The sequence below is a fragment of the Cinclus cinclus genome, chromosome 6, assembly GCF_963662255.1.
Source record: "Cinclus cinclus chromosome 6, bCinCin1.1, whole genome shotgun sequence".
Lineage (NCBI taxonomy): Eukaryota > Metazoa > Chordata > Aves > Passeriformes > Cinclidae > Cinclus > Cinclus cinclus.
The window spans coordinates 18,397,296-18,417,606 of NC_085051.1; the positions used below are offsets into that span (position 1 = coordinate 18,397,296).

The window sequence follows — 20,311 nt, forward strand, 5'->3', positions numbered from 1 at the left end:
TGCTTTCCTGGGACAGTGGGAGCAAGTACTGTCGGGATTAAAATGCAAAGAGATAACATTTAAAATCTTAGGTAGGAGCCCGTGAGCTTGGTGACAAATGAATGCTGGGCTGGAAGAAAAAGCTCTGCCAACAGTAGGTCACCCTTTCAGGGAGCTGAATTAAACTTCTAATTTTCTTCTGAACCCTTCAGTTTAGTCCCACCATCAGTGAATGTTGTGCAGTCTCTTCATGCTTGCTTTTTTCCCCCCTATTTTACGTGAGGGCCCTTTGTAGCAATTTATGCCCCATGCATCCTATTATCAGGGTAGTTATTCTGCCTGCAATCCCTGTCTGAACTTAATGTTGTTGTTTTCTGTAGCACGAGGGCTGATGGCTTCACAAATCTCAGAATACGTCCTCTATCTTCCCCTGGCCAGCCTAGCAGCATGATAGCTCCATTTAACATGTGCCATCTGCTTTGGCTTTCTGCCCCTTGACTTGCTGTTTTGCAGTTGTCTGCATCAAGCTCCTGTGTTGCCTGCCCCAAAGCATTGTATATCAGAAGTCACAAAGAGGAGAAGAGTCCTTAAGGCTGGCCTGTAAATCCCAACTCTCTACTTGAAGAAACTGCAGTGCTCTCCCATGTCCTTGACCCAGCCCTGCTGCATGTGTTCATCCTCTCCTGCCTGTCACGGTTCATCTCTTGATGGGCACAAAGTGAGCCTTGCAGGCTCTCTGGGTTCTCATGGCATGAAGTGTTTGGTGCCTGGGATGTTCTCCGTTCTTCACCTGCTAACACAGAGGCAGGCCGAGACCTGCAGCTCTGCCTTCTCTTCAGCCATTCCCCAAAGTTATTTGGATTCACTTGGAACATTAAGGTGTGTGAAGTTTTCTTAATGGAAAACACTTAAGGACGTGGGCCTCTCATCTCCCACTTGAAGTGCAGTGTTACCCTTGGGCCTTAGGGGCTGAAGTGCTTTCATGTTAGGTGCAGGGTGAGATAGTCGCTATCTGAAAAGCTTACAGTAAAGTGCAAGGTGAGGAACGTCAGGGTGCAATTCCTCTGTCCAGATTCTGGCATCTCACAACCCAGCCCTTCAGTCTTCCTATACAGGCAGCAGAGGAAATGAGTGCTTCCACCTCATTATAATGCAGGTGGATACCTGAAACAGATCAGACAGACTGTGCCTGTCTCTGCTCATTGATGACAGAGAGGCTCTGGATGATGGGCTCTTGTGGACCTATCTATGTTGTAGGTGAGATGCACTGAGCATGCTGAATAGCACAAAAATTGTTGAATTTGGTCTGTCCTTGGCTGCCTGATCTATATATTCTATATATTATATTATATATAATATTCCTTTGGTCAAGAAGCTACCTTTCACTTTGATTTCTTGCTGGCCAAGAGTGGAGGAGAAGGATGTCATCCAGACAGCAACTGGAAGACTGAGTTAAACACCTCTCAGGAGTGCTCCTAGGACAGAGCTCCAGTCTTGTCCCAGCACTGGACCAAGGGATATTTTAACCAAGTGAATGCAGAAAATGTAGGTATGAACGGAACAGTTCTGTCCTTGGCTCATCCTTTCATACTGAGGCCAAGTAGCTGCTAACATAGGTCAGAGGGTAACATAGCTCAGGAACTTCTGACCTGCTGCATGTGTCCAAACAGGTATTGTATTGGCATGGGGAAAGATGTGAGACCTCTATTTCTACAGCTGAAGCAATGGCTTGCGGATTTCAGATTGCAAACCAGCAGGTGATAGCAGCAGGAGCCCTCCAGTGCCTCAAAAAGGGCTGCATGTCTGGATGTTCCAGGCTTGGGGGATAAAACTCTTTCTGTTAGGGGAAAAAGAGCCTTTTTCCTAACACTGAAGGACTGCTACATGCCATATTGTGGCTTTGAGGATGATGGACTGAGTTTCTGTAGATTGTATCCCATTTGACCTGAACCTTCATGGTTTCTCTGAAGACCCTGGAATGGTCTGCAAGGAGCAGGTTGGAAGAGACCTAGAGCTGTTCTTGAAGGAACTAGAAAAATGAAGTTGAGCCAACTGAAATGAGTAAAGCCTGATAGCCTGGGGGGGATTTTCTTGACTGGCTGAGTTTCCCCTTTGATTTGGAGCACTTGTTCCATCATGCCTTTTGCTGGGGAAGAATTAGCCTGGTGGCAGAAATGCAGTATACTGGGTATTTTGGGAGTGAGAAACCTGTCTGCAGCAAGAGCCTACAGAGCTTGAACTCAGCCTCTGAGTCCCTGTGCTGATAGCTGGTTGCAAGCGTGCTCAGTAGGGGATGGTGCCATGCTAGAGTCTATCCTCCATCTCATGCCTGTGTTGTCAGCATGATTCAATGCTACAATCCTGAAGAAAAAAAGAGTCACTTTGATACCCCAATTTTGTTTGTTGTTGATACTCATGCTATAATTCCCATCACTCCGGACACCCTTTAAATGGTGCTCTGGAGAGTCTGTCTAGTGTGTGCATTGCAGTTGTTTCAAACTTTACAGTAGCAGGAAATCTATTAGAGGTGAAATTTCTGGCTGGTCCTAGGTGGGAAACACACATGCTGTGCTACAGAAAAAGGCAAAAAAATTACCTTATATTCCATTATATGGTGTATTTTCCTCACTTCGCAATGCATCTGATCTTTCCCTGCTGTCTTTCCTGGCTACATGTGTCCACCACAAACTTTTGTACTTCTCGTCTCATGCACCTAAGGAACAGAGAGGGCAAGTATGAAAACCCTCAGGAGGTTTTTTAATTCAGTAAGGAAAGTATATCAGGGCTTGCAGTTACCATGTGTTTTTTTCTCTGATACTTTGCTTGTTGTCCTTTCCCTCTGACCTTTGGTACAGTAAACAGCCGACAGTGTTTGAAGAGCTTCCCAACAGGGGAGCACCTGGCACAGCATCAGGTCCTTGTAGCTCCCATGCATTCCTAGGTACATGCTTAGGGCTGGCCTTTTGCTGGCATCAACCTGCTGCTGGCTGGATGCACTGTGACAAAACAGTGCTTTTTACTTGTTAATTTTTGCCAGTGACAGCATGCTGGTTGCCTTGTCAACAGGAGATGTTTTTTAGGTCTCTGGAAGACTTGCAGCAGTGTCACTCAGCTGTTTGCTTTCCTGGTTGAACAGGTGCACATATGAAAAAGCTGGCAGGAGAAAACAGCATCCAAAACCTTTTATAAAGGTTTTGTAACTGTATCACCTTCTAATTTATTTTTCTAACTCCCTAATAACATATATATGCAGTTAAATCTAGCCAGACAGGGCCATATCAAGCCTTGGGCATGGGAAATTGTGTAATACCATCAAGTTACCTTTTGTGTCCATGGTAGACCCAACCTTATTGCACCAAGAACTTCCTTAAGATTTTACCTTTAGAGCGGGAAGAGAATTCCCATTGCAGGAAAACCAGTTTCCTCTGGTAGTTCACCAAAGGCTGCTTTGGTTTCTGATTCAGCTCTGCAAATACTGTCTAGTGGCTTCAGACTGGATATGAATTTGGCTGGTATTATTTCCCCCATGAAGGCTAGAACAAGGGAGAGAAAACTAAAAGTAGCTTGTCTTAGCCTAAGTCAACACGACTTAGTTGTGAGTTTCTGTAAATCCTGAATGAAAGGTCCCTGCCTTATCTGTCTTGATATTTTGCTTGTTGCACGACTTGCACACCCCATAGATGCAAATATTTTCCTGGGGTTGGCCCTGGTTGCCCAAGGAGGGTGTTTGTTCAGATTCTCATGCTTTGCAATTAATACAAGCTTCTCAACTCTGTGTGAGAGAAAGAAAGGGAAGTGGTGCTAAGTGGTTTGTGTTTTCTTTTTTCCCTCTCTCCCTGGTGTTGTTCCTCAGCATCTGGCTACTTTGAAATGAGCATGTTGTGGTTTCTTCCTTAAGGAGCAACGTGTTGCTGCAAATTTAGCTTCGGAGAGGTTGTGGGAGCTTTTGTCCGCTGGCTCTGCAGCTGCTGCAGGCAAGGCACAGACAAGACATGGTGCTGTGGGTACCCAGCCTGGGAGCCTGGTCTGACTGGAGGGGATGCCAGCCCAGCTGAGTGGCAGGATCCTTCTTTCCCATTGCATTCCCACACTCATTTGGTGGTGGCTGGTGGTGGCTTCCTTGCCTTGCTCCAGACCATGCAAGACCAGGAAAGTTCACACCATGGGATGTTGTCAAAGGAATGAGAACCTGTTTCAAATAAATACTTTTCTCTGCCTCCTTTAGCAATGGCAGCCTTATCTTAAGAGGGGTGTATGAAGTGTGCTTGTCACAGCTGTGTCAGGCATCCACACAGCTCACAGAGATACCTTGTGTGTTCTCTTCTGAGCTACTGCCTGAAAAGTGGCTACTTTATAGGGTAAATTGCCTCCACGGGTTTAAAAAGGTATCTAGTTTAGACCTAGAGAGCACACTTCATGTTTAGGTACAGTGGAAAACCTTTGAGTGAACTTGATGCAGTCTGTGTTCGTTGTGTTTTTCAGAATACTCTCTGAACTTGCATTTTTGTTTTGTGCTCTGCAAAAGCAACAATTCCTCTGGGGCTGTAGAATAAAGAATAAAACACTTGCCTAAAGTGGTGTGGAGGAGTTGTCACCCTATAAAACTCAGTCTGGGCCATCAGCTGTGTGTTTCACAATGACCTTGGCCGATCACAATGGTGTTTTCTTATGACCATGCAGCTACTTGAAAGGGAGGAAAAAAAGCCAACTAGATGAACTTTTGTATCTGATCAGGATTTTGACTGTTAGCGTAATTCAGATTCCTTGCTGAAGTTTATATAGTATGTCCTGAGTTTGATCTAAACTGAGGAAGTAAGGGAAAATGAAGCCTGTGGAATGGCAGCCACCACTTGGAACAGCTTCTTTATAGAAGCTCTCCATTTGGGCAAGAAATACTAACCTCAAATATGTTTTCCTTCAATGCAGGTCTTCATCCTCTGCCCTAATCTTAAGTCTACAGGTGAAAGGCAGTAATGGTAGATCCTAGAGCCTAATCAGCCTTTAATGGAGGGAATTGATTAAGAGTAAGACAAGCTCTACTATAAGTTTTTAAGGATGGATTGTGAGGTTAAGTTGTCAAACTTTCAGTCTTCTGAGCTCTGTTTTTACCTTGCTATTGGAATAGTAATTTTTAGCTTGTGTTAGTATACTCCATTACAAAACACTGCAGCTTGTCTTCTTGCTGGAGTGGTGCTTCAGGTTAAAGTTGTCTGGTTTGGCCTGTGAGCTGGTGGTTTTCTGTGGAATTTTTCTATTTTTTAGAAAGAGCTTTTTGCAAACAGTTGATTAATTTCTTTAATTTTATTTCTTCAGTTGATGTTCCTGTGTGGGAACAATGAGAGCTGTGTAGAAACTGTACCCACTACACCATGCTGTGGCCTTGAAGGTTCATTGTAGGGACACACATGGTCCTCAGGGTGTTGCTTTCTGAAAATAAGGGGATTTTAAGGGAGAAACCAAGCAGCAGTTTTATTTCTATCTAGGTGTGAATGAGGTACAAGAGTGAGATGTTGTTGGATGTTCCTTAGGAGCCCTGAAAAACAGCATATGGTGAGCTCCACTACCCTTAAGTAAAGAGGGAGCTTTATCAGCACATCACCCCTGTTCAAAATCTAACTGGTGGCTTGTCCCTGCCAGGCTCCTGTGAAAGTACATGATCATGTTTGAGATCTCACAATATTGGCAAGACTGTAAAAATTCAGAGTTCAAGTTTAAGCTCTGAAGTTATTCTTCTAAGGGAAGAGAATTTTGTCATACAAAGGATCTGAGGAGGTACGGATCCACAGAGTAGAGCCTCTGACTGCACATACTGTTGGGGTTCTCTGCTCCCTTAAGGGAAAAAAAAAAAGAAAAGCCAAACCACCAGAACTCTGAAAGAGGTTCTTGTCCAAAAGTGAAGATTTTCTGTAGTTGTTCCAAACAGTTGGACTGTTTCCTCAGGGGGATCATTTTCATAGCCTGGGTGCAATTCTTTAATCCAGCTCGAAGCCCACAAGACAGATGGGGTCATGATAAGAGCCAGGAAGTTTGCATGATCTTATTAAACTGGATCATCTTTAACAGTGCCAGTTCACATCACCTGTCCATTTCTTGCTTTTCCCAAACCACTGGGGAAAGAAATAAAACCCCTAGCAGCCGAGTGACATTTAGCATTACTCACTCTTGAAGTCTCGAATGGCCAGCAAAGGGCAAATTTTGTTGGTGAGCAGAATTGGAGAGGAACCTCAGATCACGCACAGGACCAGGCTCCCACCAGTTGAACAGTGCCTTCTTAGGTGTTACAGTCTGTATTTATAGTAACAGACCAGAAAAAGCCTGAAGGTGCAAAAAGGGATGATGACGCCACCAGTATGAGCAAACTTAGGTCTTTTGGTGCACATCCTATCTCTATGTCCCTCCAGCCCTGCCTGGAGCTGCTTTTAGTGGTATTTGCTGTAGCCCAGGAGGGAGTTGGATGAGCTTTTAGGTGCCCTGAGGTCCAGTTTTCAACCGCCTTTCCAGAGATCATGGCTTAAGTATCAGAGCTTCAGTTCTTGTGTCATTGCTGGTGCTTGTGAGGGCAGGGATGAACAGTTGAATAAAAGGTCAGGACTCATTTGCTGGGGGCTGATAGCAAAAGGTGATAGCATGAAATACTCTCAGCAGTCAGTGATTTGCAGAGAGACGGTAGATTGTGTAACAGATCTTCACACACACAGCGTATAGAACAGCGTACAGAAAATACAGTAATTTTACTTGTAATAATAAAGTTCTGTTGTTATGCCCTGGGGAATTAAAGGCAGATTCTTGGATTTTTCCCAGTGGACTGAAGGGAGGTTCAGATTTTGGGTTGTTTATTTATTTATTATATATATGTTAAGCCAAAGCCAAAGATCTGTGAGTCAGCTTGATCTTCACTGCTGCAGTTCCTGTGCTGTGGTCCCCAGGTATTGTCTAATAGATGCCTGTACCTACACAAGGCTGCATGAACCCAGACACTGCAGACTTATTTTTGTCACTCTGTTGCAAAAACTCCTTAGAGAGACTCTGTGTATGCTTAAAAAGCCAGTGGTATGGGAAAGCCTCTTAGCAGAAGGTCCTGGGAAAAGTTCTCTGTGTCAGCACCATATGCAATTCCTCATGGCAGCCAGATCTCCAGGGAGGAGGAAACAACTCTGCCACCTCCTTCCTTCTTCTACTTTATGATGATAGTTGCTTTGTAGGCAGTGTGTATGCCTCCCTGGCTGAACAAAGGTGTATTTGTGCTTTCAAAGGTAATGTCAGTCTGCCTTGCTGATGTCTCAAGATGCAGAGAGGTGTAAAATGGGCTCCAGATGGGCTAAGGTTGAAAATTAAAATAGGCCAAGTGAGATCCTCAACCATTATCGACTGTCTTGGCCTTAGGGGTGTCAGTGCAAGGATTCTACTTTCTGCCCTTTCCTTAGGTTGAACCTTCAAGGTGAGATCTCAGCTGTGGGACTCACTTGTCTGGTTCTTACTCCTTGGATTGGGCTGTCCTCTCCCTTCCCTCAGGAAGCTATAAAAACTTGCACCTTGTCCATACTATGCACAGATAATGGCTTAGGGCTGTCAGAAGTCATCTTTGAAATTCTAAATTTGCCCTCTGTGGTTATTTTTTTCAGGTCAAGTACAGAACTGTTTGCATGAGCCTTATAAAGTCCAAGAATAAATCCAGTGAATGCTGCTGAATGTGTTTCTAAATGCCTCTGCAATGTGTGCTTTCCCAGTGTTGCAGAGCTGTGCTTGAGCAACAAGACCAGAAAATCTGAGTGGCTGAAGGGAGATGGCTGGACACCAGGAAAGAAGATAAGCCATGTATATGCATATAAACAGTGGTGTTTATTGTTTTGGCATCTCATTGCTGCAAGGTGTTAGGGAAGTCAGTGGCTTCAGAAGACAAAAATTTGAGTGTTGTATGGACAACAGGGACAACCAGAGCTAGACATTTTTCAAAGAGAAAAGTGGTGTAGGGGCCTCTTTTTTTGCTTTTCAGATAATCTGGCAGGATGAGACCCTACTCTGGGACCAGAGAGGGTTTCCACTGAAAAGAGCAGAAGAAAGTTTTGGGTGGTGGAGAATCCCCAACAATGTAATAGATGCCCAGCCATTGCTTACACTGCCCTCAGGAAGTTACATCACAGTGATTACAGTGCATTACCACTCAAAAATCACAAGTCCCTTTTTGCTATTTTTTTTTGTTGGTATTTTGTTTGTTTTGTTTTGGGAGGTTTGTTTTTGTTTTGTTTTAATTTTTTTGTTTTTCAAATGCATGGCATTTACTTGGAGACTTTGCCATGCAGAGTTTGATCTATGATGGAGGTTGCATTGTCGTACCTGACAAAAGGATGCTTCAGCTTAGAAGGGCACCTGCAGGATCATGTTGCCCTGTTTTATTTTTCCCAAGCTGTGACTTGTCCAGCTCATGGTGCAGATGTTTTGGGTTGTACTTTGCATAGTTTCTTTCTGTGCTCTCAGGATAAACCAGGTGCTAAGGACAGGATGTTGTGTCAGCTGTGTCTGGTCACCAGGTGCTTGCCAGGGTAGTACCAACTGCATCAGGTGTTGTTCTCTCGCTGACTTCTCCTACTGAAGACATTCTTGGCCTAAAGACTTTTTTTAATTTGTGTTTGCAGTTAGGGGGTTGTGTCCAGACTCCCTTGCATCTCTTTGTCTATTCACTTCATAGACTTTCTGAACTCTTTTCCACAGCAAGATGTCATCCCTGAAGCTCAGGGCATGGTTTGCTTCTGATCTGTACCTCTTTCAATCAAACAAATCTGGTTCATGTGACTGGAGTGAGTGTTTTGCCACTCTTTTGTGCCTGGTGCAAGTGAGGACCAGAGCCTAGTGTTGCTCTTTTCTCCATCAATTGTTGATCTGTGTAGAGGAACATCTAAATTGAGCAGGGTCTTTGGAGCTTTATGGCCATGTTAAGTGCAATGCCAAAGCTGGATCTGGAACTACTCATTGCCTCTACCAGGGTTGTCCGAGGGACTGGAGTTAAGCTGAGGGTTTCTACAAAGATGTCGGTACACCACCTGACCTTTAGGCATTATCAGAGGGACTTCAACCACTCTTCTGCTCTCAGGGGCTTTGCTTCTTTGTCAATCAGCTTGTTGGGCTCCAGTGTTGAGGAACCACATCTGACACAGGCTTGGTGTCTTGCATTTCTGTGGTTTCTTTTCAGCCCTACTTGGCCTGCAGATGCTGGCTGCGAGCCCACCCAAATGCTGCTTGTCATCATTGCTGTGGACTCCCAAGGAAGCTCTGGAAGGAAACCCATCCTGGCTTTTGCTGATTGTGCAGGTTTGCCAGCAGATGCTGGAGGCTGCAACGGAGGTGGTGGAGAAGGTTTTGTGCTCCTGTCCCTTGCACACTCAACCGCAGCCACTGATGAGCACGTGTTTTACAACAAAAGCTCAAATGTGGGGGAACAGAAATCCCCAGCTTTACCATAAGTTTCCTGTGTGACTGTCAGGAAGTCACTTAAATGTTGTGGGCTCTTCATGGCAGGGTGGAGTTCCTTGTTCCTTGATCTGCTGTGCCAGTCATGTGTTGCTGAGAGGTGGGATATATGAACCTGTGTGGAGGCTACTGAGAGTTGAAGGAACATGTCTCCTGTGTCCATTCTGTGATGCTTGCAAGACAGGCAGGATGAGTCCTTGGACAGTATCCCTTTGCTGTTCCAGAGCCAAAGGGGAAATGGCTTCCTTTCCAGTGTGGAGAGCTGCAATCCTCACATCTTCAGGCTTTTTGCAGTAGGTCTGTGATGTGACAGTGATGCACTTAACTCAGCCACAGCAACATAGCTTGGATTTTTATTTTTTTTATTCCAGACTTCTGCAGAGGGAGGGGATATGAGCATCACATTAACAGTCTAATGTGCCTGAGATTTACCATGAGCAGCAAAGTGAGGTTTGGGTAATTCAGGACCTTAACTTAACAAAGTTCTGCTGATCCAAACTGAAATCTCACATTGGAACATTTGGATGTTTCCGCTTTTGTTTCTGTTGTGTTGTGTGATGGTTTCCCAGCATTGCATACAGAATGCATTGGTTGGCTCTGCATGGCTACAGACTTGGTTGTGATGAATTCATTCGCCATGGCTGTTGAAGGGCTGGGTTTGGAGGTCTTCTGTGGACCTCTCTGCCAGTACTGCTCACTGTCCCCATCTCTCTAGGTTGCAGCTGCCAGGTCCATAAATCAGCAGCGTGCCCCTGAATATCTGCTGCATAATGACTGATGCATATTCATGTTTGCTACAACATTGTGTCATCCTGCTAGTAACGTGTCTTGGTGAGAAGGAGAGCAAGGACAGGGTCCCAGTAGCTGGTGCCTCCTTGCTTCATTTTATCTCCTCTTTTTGCTGTCACCTTGTCTTTGGCTCCCCAAGATACATTAGAAAAGCAAGACAGGAGGTATTTTCCCTAGCTGCTTCTCCTAGATATGCTAAAGCAAGCCCTGCAGGTTTGCTTTTTGTTGTGGTGCCTCCTTCCCCTCCATCCCTGCTCTGCTAATAAATCAAGATGTGTGCCTGCAAAGGCCCTGCAAGGACTAAATGAACATGGGAGGATGATCATTATGTTTGAGCATGTAAATTAAAAGGCTTACTAATAAAAAGCACTCTGGAAGTATCTGGTCTTGGCTGTTCCTTTGAGCTCTGTTTTTGAATGAACTTTTATTGGTGTCCCATTGGGAATGGAAGGGCTTGAAGGAAATCGGGTTTTTGTCCCTCATCCCAGAAGGGGACTGTTCTTCACCTACAGCTCACCTGTGGAGAAGATGCTGTTGCACCTGTGCTGCTTTACCCTCTGTCTTGAAAATTGAGGAGGAAGAAAAGTGCTGTACCACCTTTCCCTGAAAAAGATTGTAAGATATGATTAGCAGCCTGTGAAATACCACATGTGAGAAAGGATGGATGGGGGTTGGCTCTTCTTTTCCTCTTTCAATACAAGATCCTAAGTGCTGTCCAGGGAAGCTGGGGAAGCCAACTTGGGTACTAACAAAGAGTATCCAGAGATCTGCCTGAGTCCAGCCAGGACTGTCTGTCCCTGCAGAGGGGGATCCCTCTTATTCCTGCTCTGTATTCCTTCTTCTAGGGGGACTTGAACCATTCCCAGAGGAGAGGACCCTCTGCTCATTAGCCATCCAGAGGGTAAGTGCCACATGGGCAGGAGCAGCCTCCTGCTGTCCCAGGATACTCATTTATCTGCTTTTATGCTGCTGGCCAACAGCTTCCACCTTTTATCAACCAAACCCAATGCCACTGGCTCTCTGGAACTTTCTGCTGCAGGAGCTGTAGTGCAGTAGGGCATGTGCTGTGTGAACCATTCCATTCCTGGAGACTAGAGTTCACCAATACTTTTACAAATCCTATTTTGCTCCTAAACATGACCTTTTAAAAAAAATCTCTTGGCTATTAAATGCTAAAAAACCACCAAAAAACCTAAAAGCATTATCAAAACAATTCTTGAAACTTCCCAGATGCAACTACCCTGTTTTCTTATCCATGTGTTTGCTGGTAAAAGACGTGTTAGGATTTAAAGCAAACAGGAAGTTGAACAACCATACCTATTTTCATTGCAAATTCTTCTCAGTGAAAAGGGCTTGTATGCATTTCCTGAAACCAGTTTCCTAATTTTTCTTTGTCAACAGTTGTTTGGGAGGAACAAGGAAGGATAGGGAAGGGGAGGAGAACAGAAAGCACAGAGGGAGAGTGTGTTTCTTAACTCTGGGGAACTTTTTTTTTCTGTGTATCAGTGGTGCTTAGGTTGGGATTGGCCCTTTTCTGAAGTGATGTAGGTGACCACCTTATACCAGTGACTTCTCCCTTTCTTGTACCTGGGCTTCAGGTGAGGAAAACAGCAGAGCCTGCCCCTCTGCTCCCAGCCCTACCTGCATCTCTGTGTGCTCAGCTGTGGGTCAGAGCATCTGCTTCTCTGCAGGCTGCCTGTGCTCGTGACCCAGTTGTGATTTCATCAGGATAATTGGAGAACAGGGCCTCTCTTACAGCACTCTGCGCTTTCCCACTTGATGTACCCTGCCTCCCCAGTTGTCTCTGCCTTGGGAAGCTGGGCTGGGGATGAGCTGCCAGCTCTGACAGCCCAACACAAAGACTCAGCAGGAGATCAACAGCTTTCCCATCCAAAACTTCTGCTGGGAGCTTTTTGTCTCAGGTGAAAACCCCAGATGTGAAATTACATTGCCTGAATTTAGTTCCCAGCTTTACCACCACTGATTGCTTTGGGCCAGTCCCTTGGCTTGTTTGCATCCCCTTGCCTGTCTCTGCAGTGAGCAGGATGGTGTTTCTGTTCATGCATGGCCACAGCCTCCAGCTCTAGCACTGGGTGCTCCACCGCTTACAGCTTCATAGTGAGATCTGAATTTGTCCCTTCTTGTGCTGTTGCAGCAGAGCCAGACAGCTGCAGCCTGCCCTAGCATGATGACAGCACTGCTGGGCAAGGGAGAGGCTGGACCTTTCCCCAGCAGCTTGCCTGCAGCTGCTCCTTTCATCACCAAGAGGACCAGGCAGAACATACCAGGTACCTTTGGAAATGATCCCAGAGACAGCATCTCTTGTAATTCCACAGTATTTGGGCAGTGTTTCCCCCAAAGCTTGATATTCTCTAATATCTGTAGTTACAGACATCCACTTACACTGGTGCTGCATACTCATCTGCTCTAAGTTTTTACTTCATTGCACCTTATATCTTGTGGGAAAATCACCACCCAATCAAATTTGGTATAGAGACTAGCAAGCCAAGAGGTGGTTGTGTACCACGTGTTTTAACACTTAACATTTACTGTCATCTATAATGTGGGTCTTGTTTTAAAGTTTCGTGGGTACCTGTCCATCTTTTTATATACTCAAGATACATCACACTCCCTTTCACGCAACCCATTAATGCTTATAGGTGGGATTTTAATGTAAAGGAAAGTTAAAAGTTGCCTCTTCTCTTGAGCTCTGTTGTACAGAGTGCTGTTTTTTTTTCTGAAAAAGGCTGGGAGGCCTGAGAGGTCTCTCTTCCAGTGCAAGGTGGAGGGTTGCCAGCCCGGGCAGGGAAATGTCTGCCTCTGAACCACCTGCTCAGCCCTGGGAGGCTGGAGGGGAGATGAAAGTGGATGAGTCCTGGCAGTTTGCACCCTTCTGCATCTCCACAGTGAGAGCTTTTCCTCCTTCACACTGCTTTCCCACACATGTTGGTACACTCAACGCTAGATCCTAAATCCTAACTGCAAGATAAGAGTTCAGATTTCATTTAAGTGTCTTACATTGTCCTGACCTGCAGTGTGGCCTCTTCTTGCCTTTGTTATCCATCTTTGCCAACTTTCAGACTCAACTGCAGTCTCATCTTTCCTTATGCAGGTTACTTTTGCTCATGTGGAGTCTCAAAGAGCACTGAAGTGTTGGATCGTAAATCACAAATGTAATTTTAAAACTGTCTTCAGTTTTTTCACATCACTGGCCCTGCCAGATGCAGAGAACAGTGACTTAGGTGCTAGCACAGGTGGTCTCTCCTTTTTGCATGTGATTTTTTTAAGGGTCTGTGTTCAACAGTGGTGTGGGATGTATCATTTGCTTGCCTGTTTCTTTCACCCTTTCTGCGGGTTGGCAGCAATTAGCCCACAGAGCAGTGTGCTTTCCCTCTGTGGAAGTTAGCTTGGTTCTTCTACAGAGACTGTGGTGGCATGAATTACTTGGTATCAGGGAGACAAATAGAGTGGTGGTGGTAGGAGATGAAGATCCCACCATGATTGTCAAGCATATCCGAGCACCTTCCAGAGTTTCCTGACTGCACACTGCTCTCCATGACACATTCATGATGCTGGAGACATGGGCATGAGCAGTCCTGAATTAAATGTTTCTGAGATAATAGGCGTGATCATCTTTGGAAAATGGTGATTTTGGTGGCCTGTATTGGGTGTGGAGAGATGGTGCATGGGCAATTCCTTCATCTGGAGGGAAGCTTTTGGGTAGCTGGTTTGTTCTCTGGGTTTGTGTTGCTAACTTACTTAGGTTGTTTGCTATTTTGGGTAGTTATAGCTGCCTCCCAATTGTTTTTCTTGGAATAAGCTGCCAACAAAGAACTTTATTAAGAATATTTACTTTTTGAGAGAGAAAACAAGAACAGCGTAGTCACACTCTCTTGCTGCCAACAGCAGGTGATTGCACAGCTTTGCCTTTTGCTTAAATATCTGACAGCTGAAGCAAGAACCAGGGAGCAGAGAACAGGTAAGTAGCTTTGGAGAGAATGATGCTGTCTTGTTTCCCTTTGTCCTTCCATATTTTCCCAAGCCCTTTGGGGCTGGGTAGTCTCTGGCAGAGGGATTGTGTTGCCAGAGGTGCTTTGACTGCAAACTGTGAGGGCTGGGTCTAGTGCAGTGACCAGTCCATGCCTGTTCAAGACCTTGTGCAAAGCTGAGGCTTGCACATTGCTGCTGGAACATGTTTATGGCTTCTGTGGAGAGGCAATCCCTTTCTTCCAGACCTGCCTATCCCTCAGACTTGCCCACAGCTTTCTGCTGTTCTTCCTCACAGGTTTCTCCTTGAATGTGCATCTGTATTTTGAGCCTCCTACATTATGTCATTCTTTACCTCTTTTTTTCCCTTCCTCTGCAGCAATATTTTTGTGCTCAGTCCTTTGAGACAGGCTGCCTTTTCCTTCAGATCTCAAAGAGCTAGCAGAGGATGGAAGAAGCCATTCTGCTCCTTTTTGGCTTTTTTTCTTTTTTTCCCCCTAACAGAAGACATTTATTATCTCCAAGTCATCTCTCCAAAGCAGGCCCAGTTTTTGCAACTTTTATTCTCTCTCTGTCATCCCTTTCTCTGTTTTCATCTGTGAGGTACACTGTCTGAGTCTGCAGGTATCCAGCCAGCAAGCCAACAGGCACAATTGGTAAGATCTGTAGCTCACCTGTTGATTTAAAAAGCAACAAGTAAATGAAAATGAACCATTAGATAGGCTTCTTAACAGAGGATCAACTTGCCAGCCTCAGTTCCCTATCTCTTTGAGGCTGGACAGGCCACAGAGAACATCAGCTTTTGGTCCTTGTGTGAAAACAAAAGGTGGCATTTCACACCACTGGAGAGGCTCCTTAAGTCCTTCACAGGCTGTGCTTTGTGATGATGACAGTCTTGTGCATGAGAAAATGGAGGAAAGAAGACTGAACAGTCACTGGGGTAAGCCAACAAGGTTTGCTTTATCAGTGCTGGAAAATCACAGAGGAGGATTCCTGATGTGTGGGTGTGGATCACTGCTGGTAAAAGACTGGAATGAGTATTGTTCTCCTAGAGGACTGCAGACCATTTCTGCCATTTCTACCATTTCTTCATTTCTGCTGAAGGGAAATAGAATCAAACACAGTGGCATTTGTGGTCATATGGCTCCTGTGGACAGGGCTTTGGAGGAAAGGGTGCCTGGTGTGAGATGAGCCCAAAGAGATTTGTAGAGTTGAAACTGACTTCTGATGCCTTTAAAGGCAGAAACTCCCAGTGGGCAGGTGCAGTGATGGTGAATGCTCAGTAATGAACTGTTGTAAAACATCTGGCATGGCTGGCCTTACTACAGCTGCGTTGTACAAAAATCTGTCTCATGATTTGTTTAGTTGGCGTGGTGTCTGTCCTGGGAAGAGAAACAAAGTGATGGGAGGAAACAGGAGACACAGACAAATCTTCTTCAGTTACTCTGTTGGAGGGGTGTCAGAAGCTGTCTTGTGGTGAATATGTTGGAAATCCACTGTGTATTCCTTCTGTTTGATGGATGAGCTGTTGTTGAAACTGTGGTGGTGAGGCGGGATGTACTGATAGGGCCAAGCCCCTTGAATTCCTTACCTCTGCTGAGTGAGTTTCTGGAGGCTTCACAGTCAGGTCTCCCCAGCTACCTCTCTAGGCTAGAGAATAGGGACCATGAAGATCAGGTTGTTTTTTGCAGGACACAGCTGGATCTCTGGGTAACACCTGTAGCCTTGATGCTCAGACCTACATTAGGTCTTAGCCCCATGACATCTTCTGCCAAGCATCTTGATCCTTGTTCTGCAGGCAGGGCCTCCCTGCTGCCACCCTGCATGTGCAGACAGGTGCAGGGGTGTGCCCTCTGCCCTCACCCATGCCCCCATCACCTCCCTGCGAGACAAAGGTAGGATGTTGGTATTCACCAGGGCTGGGTGCTTGCTCATCCCGCTTCCTGCACAAGGCTGGCAGATGGCTCCTGTTTGCTGGAGCTGTGTGGCTCTGGCTACTAGGCTGGGAGCAGCTGCTGCTGCCAGGCAGAAGCACTCAGTGAGGCTTTCCTAGACAGCTTTGAATGGGAGCCAGGAGCCCTCTCGCTACAGGAGAAAATCCACGAGGTCAGGAAATACAGGAGCAGCAGCAGCTCCAGCTCCACGCTGGGGCTGTTGGCTTGGCACAAGTATCCCAGCCCTCCTCTTTCCAGACAGTGCTCCTGTAACTTCTCTCCTCCTTGCTGTCTTTCTCAACTGTTGCTTGACAGCCCTGTGTGTGGCTTTTGGGAAGTGTAGTAGTGAAGTACTGCAGAGGTGATAAATTTGGATAGGGAAACACTAGATGGTGACCTGGATCAGACTTCGAGATCTTGAAGAGCTTGATGGTAGAAGCATTGTTCCTGCTCTGTGTGGGACTGGGAGGCTGTGCTTTTGTTTCCCTCGGTGATTTTGTGGTCATCTGTGCGTGGGCTCTGTGTTGGCTGCTGAGCAATAGAAACTGGAAATCCTTGCATGAGGAGCAGCTTTCACAACCACTAACAGGCTGTAAACCTCCATCCGGTGTGTCACCAGCATGAAAAGTGGGGTGTCTGTTACCATTTCTCTGACAGGAACCCCACTCTCTCTTTCCTGTGTTTGTTTTATAGGAAGCCAGAAACATTGCTTTTGGGATGGTTGTTGCTTGAACCAGCCTCTGTGGTGATGGCAATGTTCCTGTGGCACTACGGAACAGCCACCCCTGTGTTGAAACTATGGGTACACTGAAGAGCAGCCTTGCTTTTCCCATGTTCAGGAGCAAAAAATGTGATGGGGGAGTTATGAGATGGTGTTGGTAAACTTAAGGTTAGGACTAGTTACCCAGTTCTGTGGCAAAGTTTGACCATATGGAAATCCCTGGTTTCCCTGCAGCCTTTGGCTGGGCTGCTTCTTCTGTGGCATTTGCCCATGCTCTGGTGTGCAGTTGGATCTGCACATTGCCAGTGAGGAGCTTGCACTGGGGAAAGGAAGCGAGCTCCCCTGAGCATTGATTTTAGCCCACATTAATTTGGGCAGCTCACATGCTCAGAGCTGTCCATCATTCCCCACACTCTCGCTTTGCATTAGGACATGGTTTGCAGCAATGGTATGGAGCAGGTAGGCTGGACCTGCCTTTGCAAGCTGCAGAATCTGTCCTGCCACTGCAGAGGCAAGGATGGCAGAGCAGTGGACAGTTAGGCGAGGTGACAGCACCTTCGAGGGACAGTGTCAGTGAGTGAACACCAACATTGCAGAGCTCTAGTGTGTAAATTGTCCATGTGTGGGCCATAAGCAGGGACTAGCAATAGCTCCTTCACCCCCCTCATTTTCCCTGCCTCCTGAGTGCAGAGGGAGGACAAGAAGATGGGGGTTTGTATTTCTGTGAAGGAGCCAGATCTTAAAACTGTGCACTAAGGTGGTGATGTGCAGGGCTTGCTGGTGTGTGGCTGCCCCTCTGCTGTGCAGTGGAGCTCAGCTGGGGTCTGGAGCAGGGGAAGACACTCAAGCTGACATGGGTGACCGCCTTGTCCCCCACCTCCTGCTGCAGTGTGGACCATAAAGCTGCTGTGGCTGTGTGGGCTGGGGATCTTCCAAAGGAGTAGGCAGTACCTTCCACTAGGGTGATCTTGAGGGAGGACCCACTCCTAGAGAACTTATGTCTTCTTCCCAGACGGAGTCAAAGCTTTTCTCATGCCTTAGCAAGTCCTGCAGGCCTGAGCAGTTGTGCATTTGTCCTTTGTGGCAACTGCTTCATCAGCAGCATCAGATGCAGAGCGAAGTCCATGTGTTTTGCTGGGGGTTGCAGATCTCCCTGCTGTGTAATGAAAGGTGGGAGCTGGTCACAGTGTTTCTTCAGACCCCCAGGAACCCTCTGTGTTCAGCTGTGAGGCTGTTTGCTGAAGGAGCGATCCCCCCAGGACAGCCGTGTTGGTCAGTCAGCATTTGCTCCTCAGTCCCCTTTTCATCCTGTCTCTTCCCAGAGAGATCAGAAGCCTGGGGTGCAGATCTCTCTTGTCCCTGAGAAGCAGTGCACGTGAGAACATCATATACATGAGGGCATGCATTAACGGAGCAGAGTAAAGTGTGTGTGCAGTCAATTAATTAATGGGATCACTTAGATACACTCCTGTAGCCTTGCTTTCAATCTGCAACTCTTTCCTGGCTGCCAGAACAGAGGCACAATGGGCAGCAGTGTCACTTATAGGTAGGCACCTGGGGTATGACATTATTTGCACTTCATTTCCCCCCACCATCACCACTTTTCCATCGTGTTTAACTGCTTCTCCAGCACAGTAAATCAGAGATCCTGCTTGGCATCATATTTGTTACCTGGTTGCTCTTTTGCTTCTTTGCCTTCTTTAGGATTCTGGATGCTGAGAAGGGTATGAGCTTTTTTTGCCTTTCTGCTATCAAAACAGCAGCTCAAGAAAGGGCTTTGGCAAGAAGTGGTTGTATCTGATTGCTCCCTGCTCATGAGGGAGATGGAACTGTCTGGGTGGTTTAGGGTTGCAGTCAGGTGGGGATTGAAGGCAGAAAGTTCTGCCTTCTTGCCATTAGATCTTTGCTGTGTTAGGAAATGCATCAGCTGTGATCTGGGTCTAGAGCAGCCTTTGCTGGCATGGTTTGTAACAGCTTCCAAAGTTTAGGAGCAGGGCTGGCAAGCCTGGGGAGGAGGGTGGACTGATTTAACTATCTGGGGTTCTAACCCCTGTGAACACTGAAGGGTGTCTGACAAGGGGAGCTGAGAATTTGTCTTCCTGCTACCTGCTGCATTTTGAGTGACTTCCCCAGAGCTTGCAGATGGTAGCTGAGAACGAGTACCTGACCCTAGAGTGACTTTCAGTGGGCAGGGCCTGCAGTCCAATGAGGGTGGATTTCTATTTAAACCTTTAGGGTTTTGTAATCTTCCTGAGTTAGTTCCTCTTTCTCAGCAGACTTGGAGCAGAAATTTAAGGGAGGAGATGGGGGGATGTGAATCTTCTGCTGCTGAAGGGCCATGGGAGGTACACAGAACTGCAGAAGTGTGGTTTGCTCATCCTGACCCTAATCATCATTGTCAGCCAGCACCTTTCCCCCTGTTGGGTGTGCCAAATTCGGCTCAGGGAGCAGGGATACCCCTTCTGCAGTCCTCCCTATCATGATAGAAGCACTGTTAGCTGGAGGACAGGCAGAGGGTGTGGATGTGCCATCATCTCAACCCAACCATGTGGTCTGAAGTTTAACGCATCCTTGAGGGTGAACACATGGAGGTAACAGCATATTTGGGCAGGGCTGGACCTTTTTCCCTTCTCTCATGGGAATTGACATCCCAGCCTCGCTGGCCAAGGGTTTCAAATCTATCTAAAGATTTAAGATCATCAGCTTGAGATAAGGTAAATGGGGACAGTGCTGAGCACTTCTGCAAAACCAGAGTTCTTGAACTGGTTATTTAGGGGCTGATGTACACAGCCTGTACCTCTTGTTTTCTCATCAGTAATGCTCTCCTACCTCTTGAAGTTTGCTCAAGGAACCTGCGAAGTTTACATCCAGATGGTCAGGCTGAAGGATTGCAACAGACCACGGAATAAACAGAGTTTTTGTATTTTGTTTGATGGATTATTTTTCTCATTTTAAAGTAACCTCTCTTAGCATAGTGACCATGTTTGTCCTTGCAGGTGGTGGTGCTCCTGGAAGTCCTGAGCTGGGGTCAGCTGGAAGATGACTGAATACAAGCTGGTGGTGGTGGGAGCAGGTGGTGTTGGGAAGAGTGCTTTGACGATCCAGCTCATTCAGAACCATTTTGTTGATGAGTATGACCCCACGATAGAGGTAAGTGGCTCTGGCCATGGGGTTGGTCTGTCTGCATGTTTTCCTCTTGCTTTTCTCCACCTTGTCTCCAACCCAGAGCATGCTCAGTTTAGTCTCAAGTCTGAACTTGAGCAGGGATGTTCCCCTGCTTTGCAGAGCTGTTCTGAGTCACTATGTGTGTTCAGAGGTCACAGTGACCGACTTAACATCTCCCGCAGAAGGATAGTGGTGTCTGCTGAAGAGAGGTGACATGGGAGGCAGCAGAGACAGGCAGAGCAGGGCAAGGGCTGAGAGGCAGCACAAAAGT

General features: G+C 46.4%; 1 protein-coding gene across 3 annotated transcripts in view; it reads left to right on the plus strand.

Annotated features, from left to right (window-relative positions):
- Positions 1 to 20,311, plus strand: part of HRAS (HRas proto-oncogene, GTPase) — a 40,595-nt gene that overhangs the window by 9,048 nt on the left and 11,236 nt on the right. Inside the window, exons 2-3 of one of the 3 annotated variants that reach the window (XM_062494176.1) lie at positions 11,079 to 11,134; positions 19,872 to 20,025. In XM_062494176.1, coding sequence (XP_062350160.1) covers positions 19,915 to 20,025 — 111 coding nt within the window. In that variant the 5' untranslated portion in view covers positions 11,079 to 11,134; positions 19,872 to 19,914. Of the gene's footprint in view, positions 1 to 11,078; positions 11,135 to 19,430; positions 19,467 to 19,871; positions 20,026 to 20,311 lie in introns of those variants that run through there. The other 2 variants (XM_062494178.1, XM_062494175.1) reach the window with 2 other exon arrangements.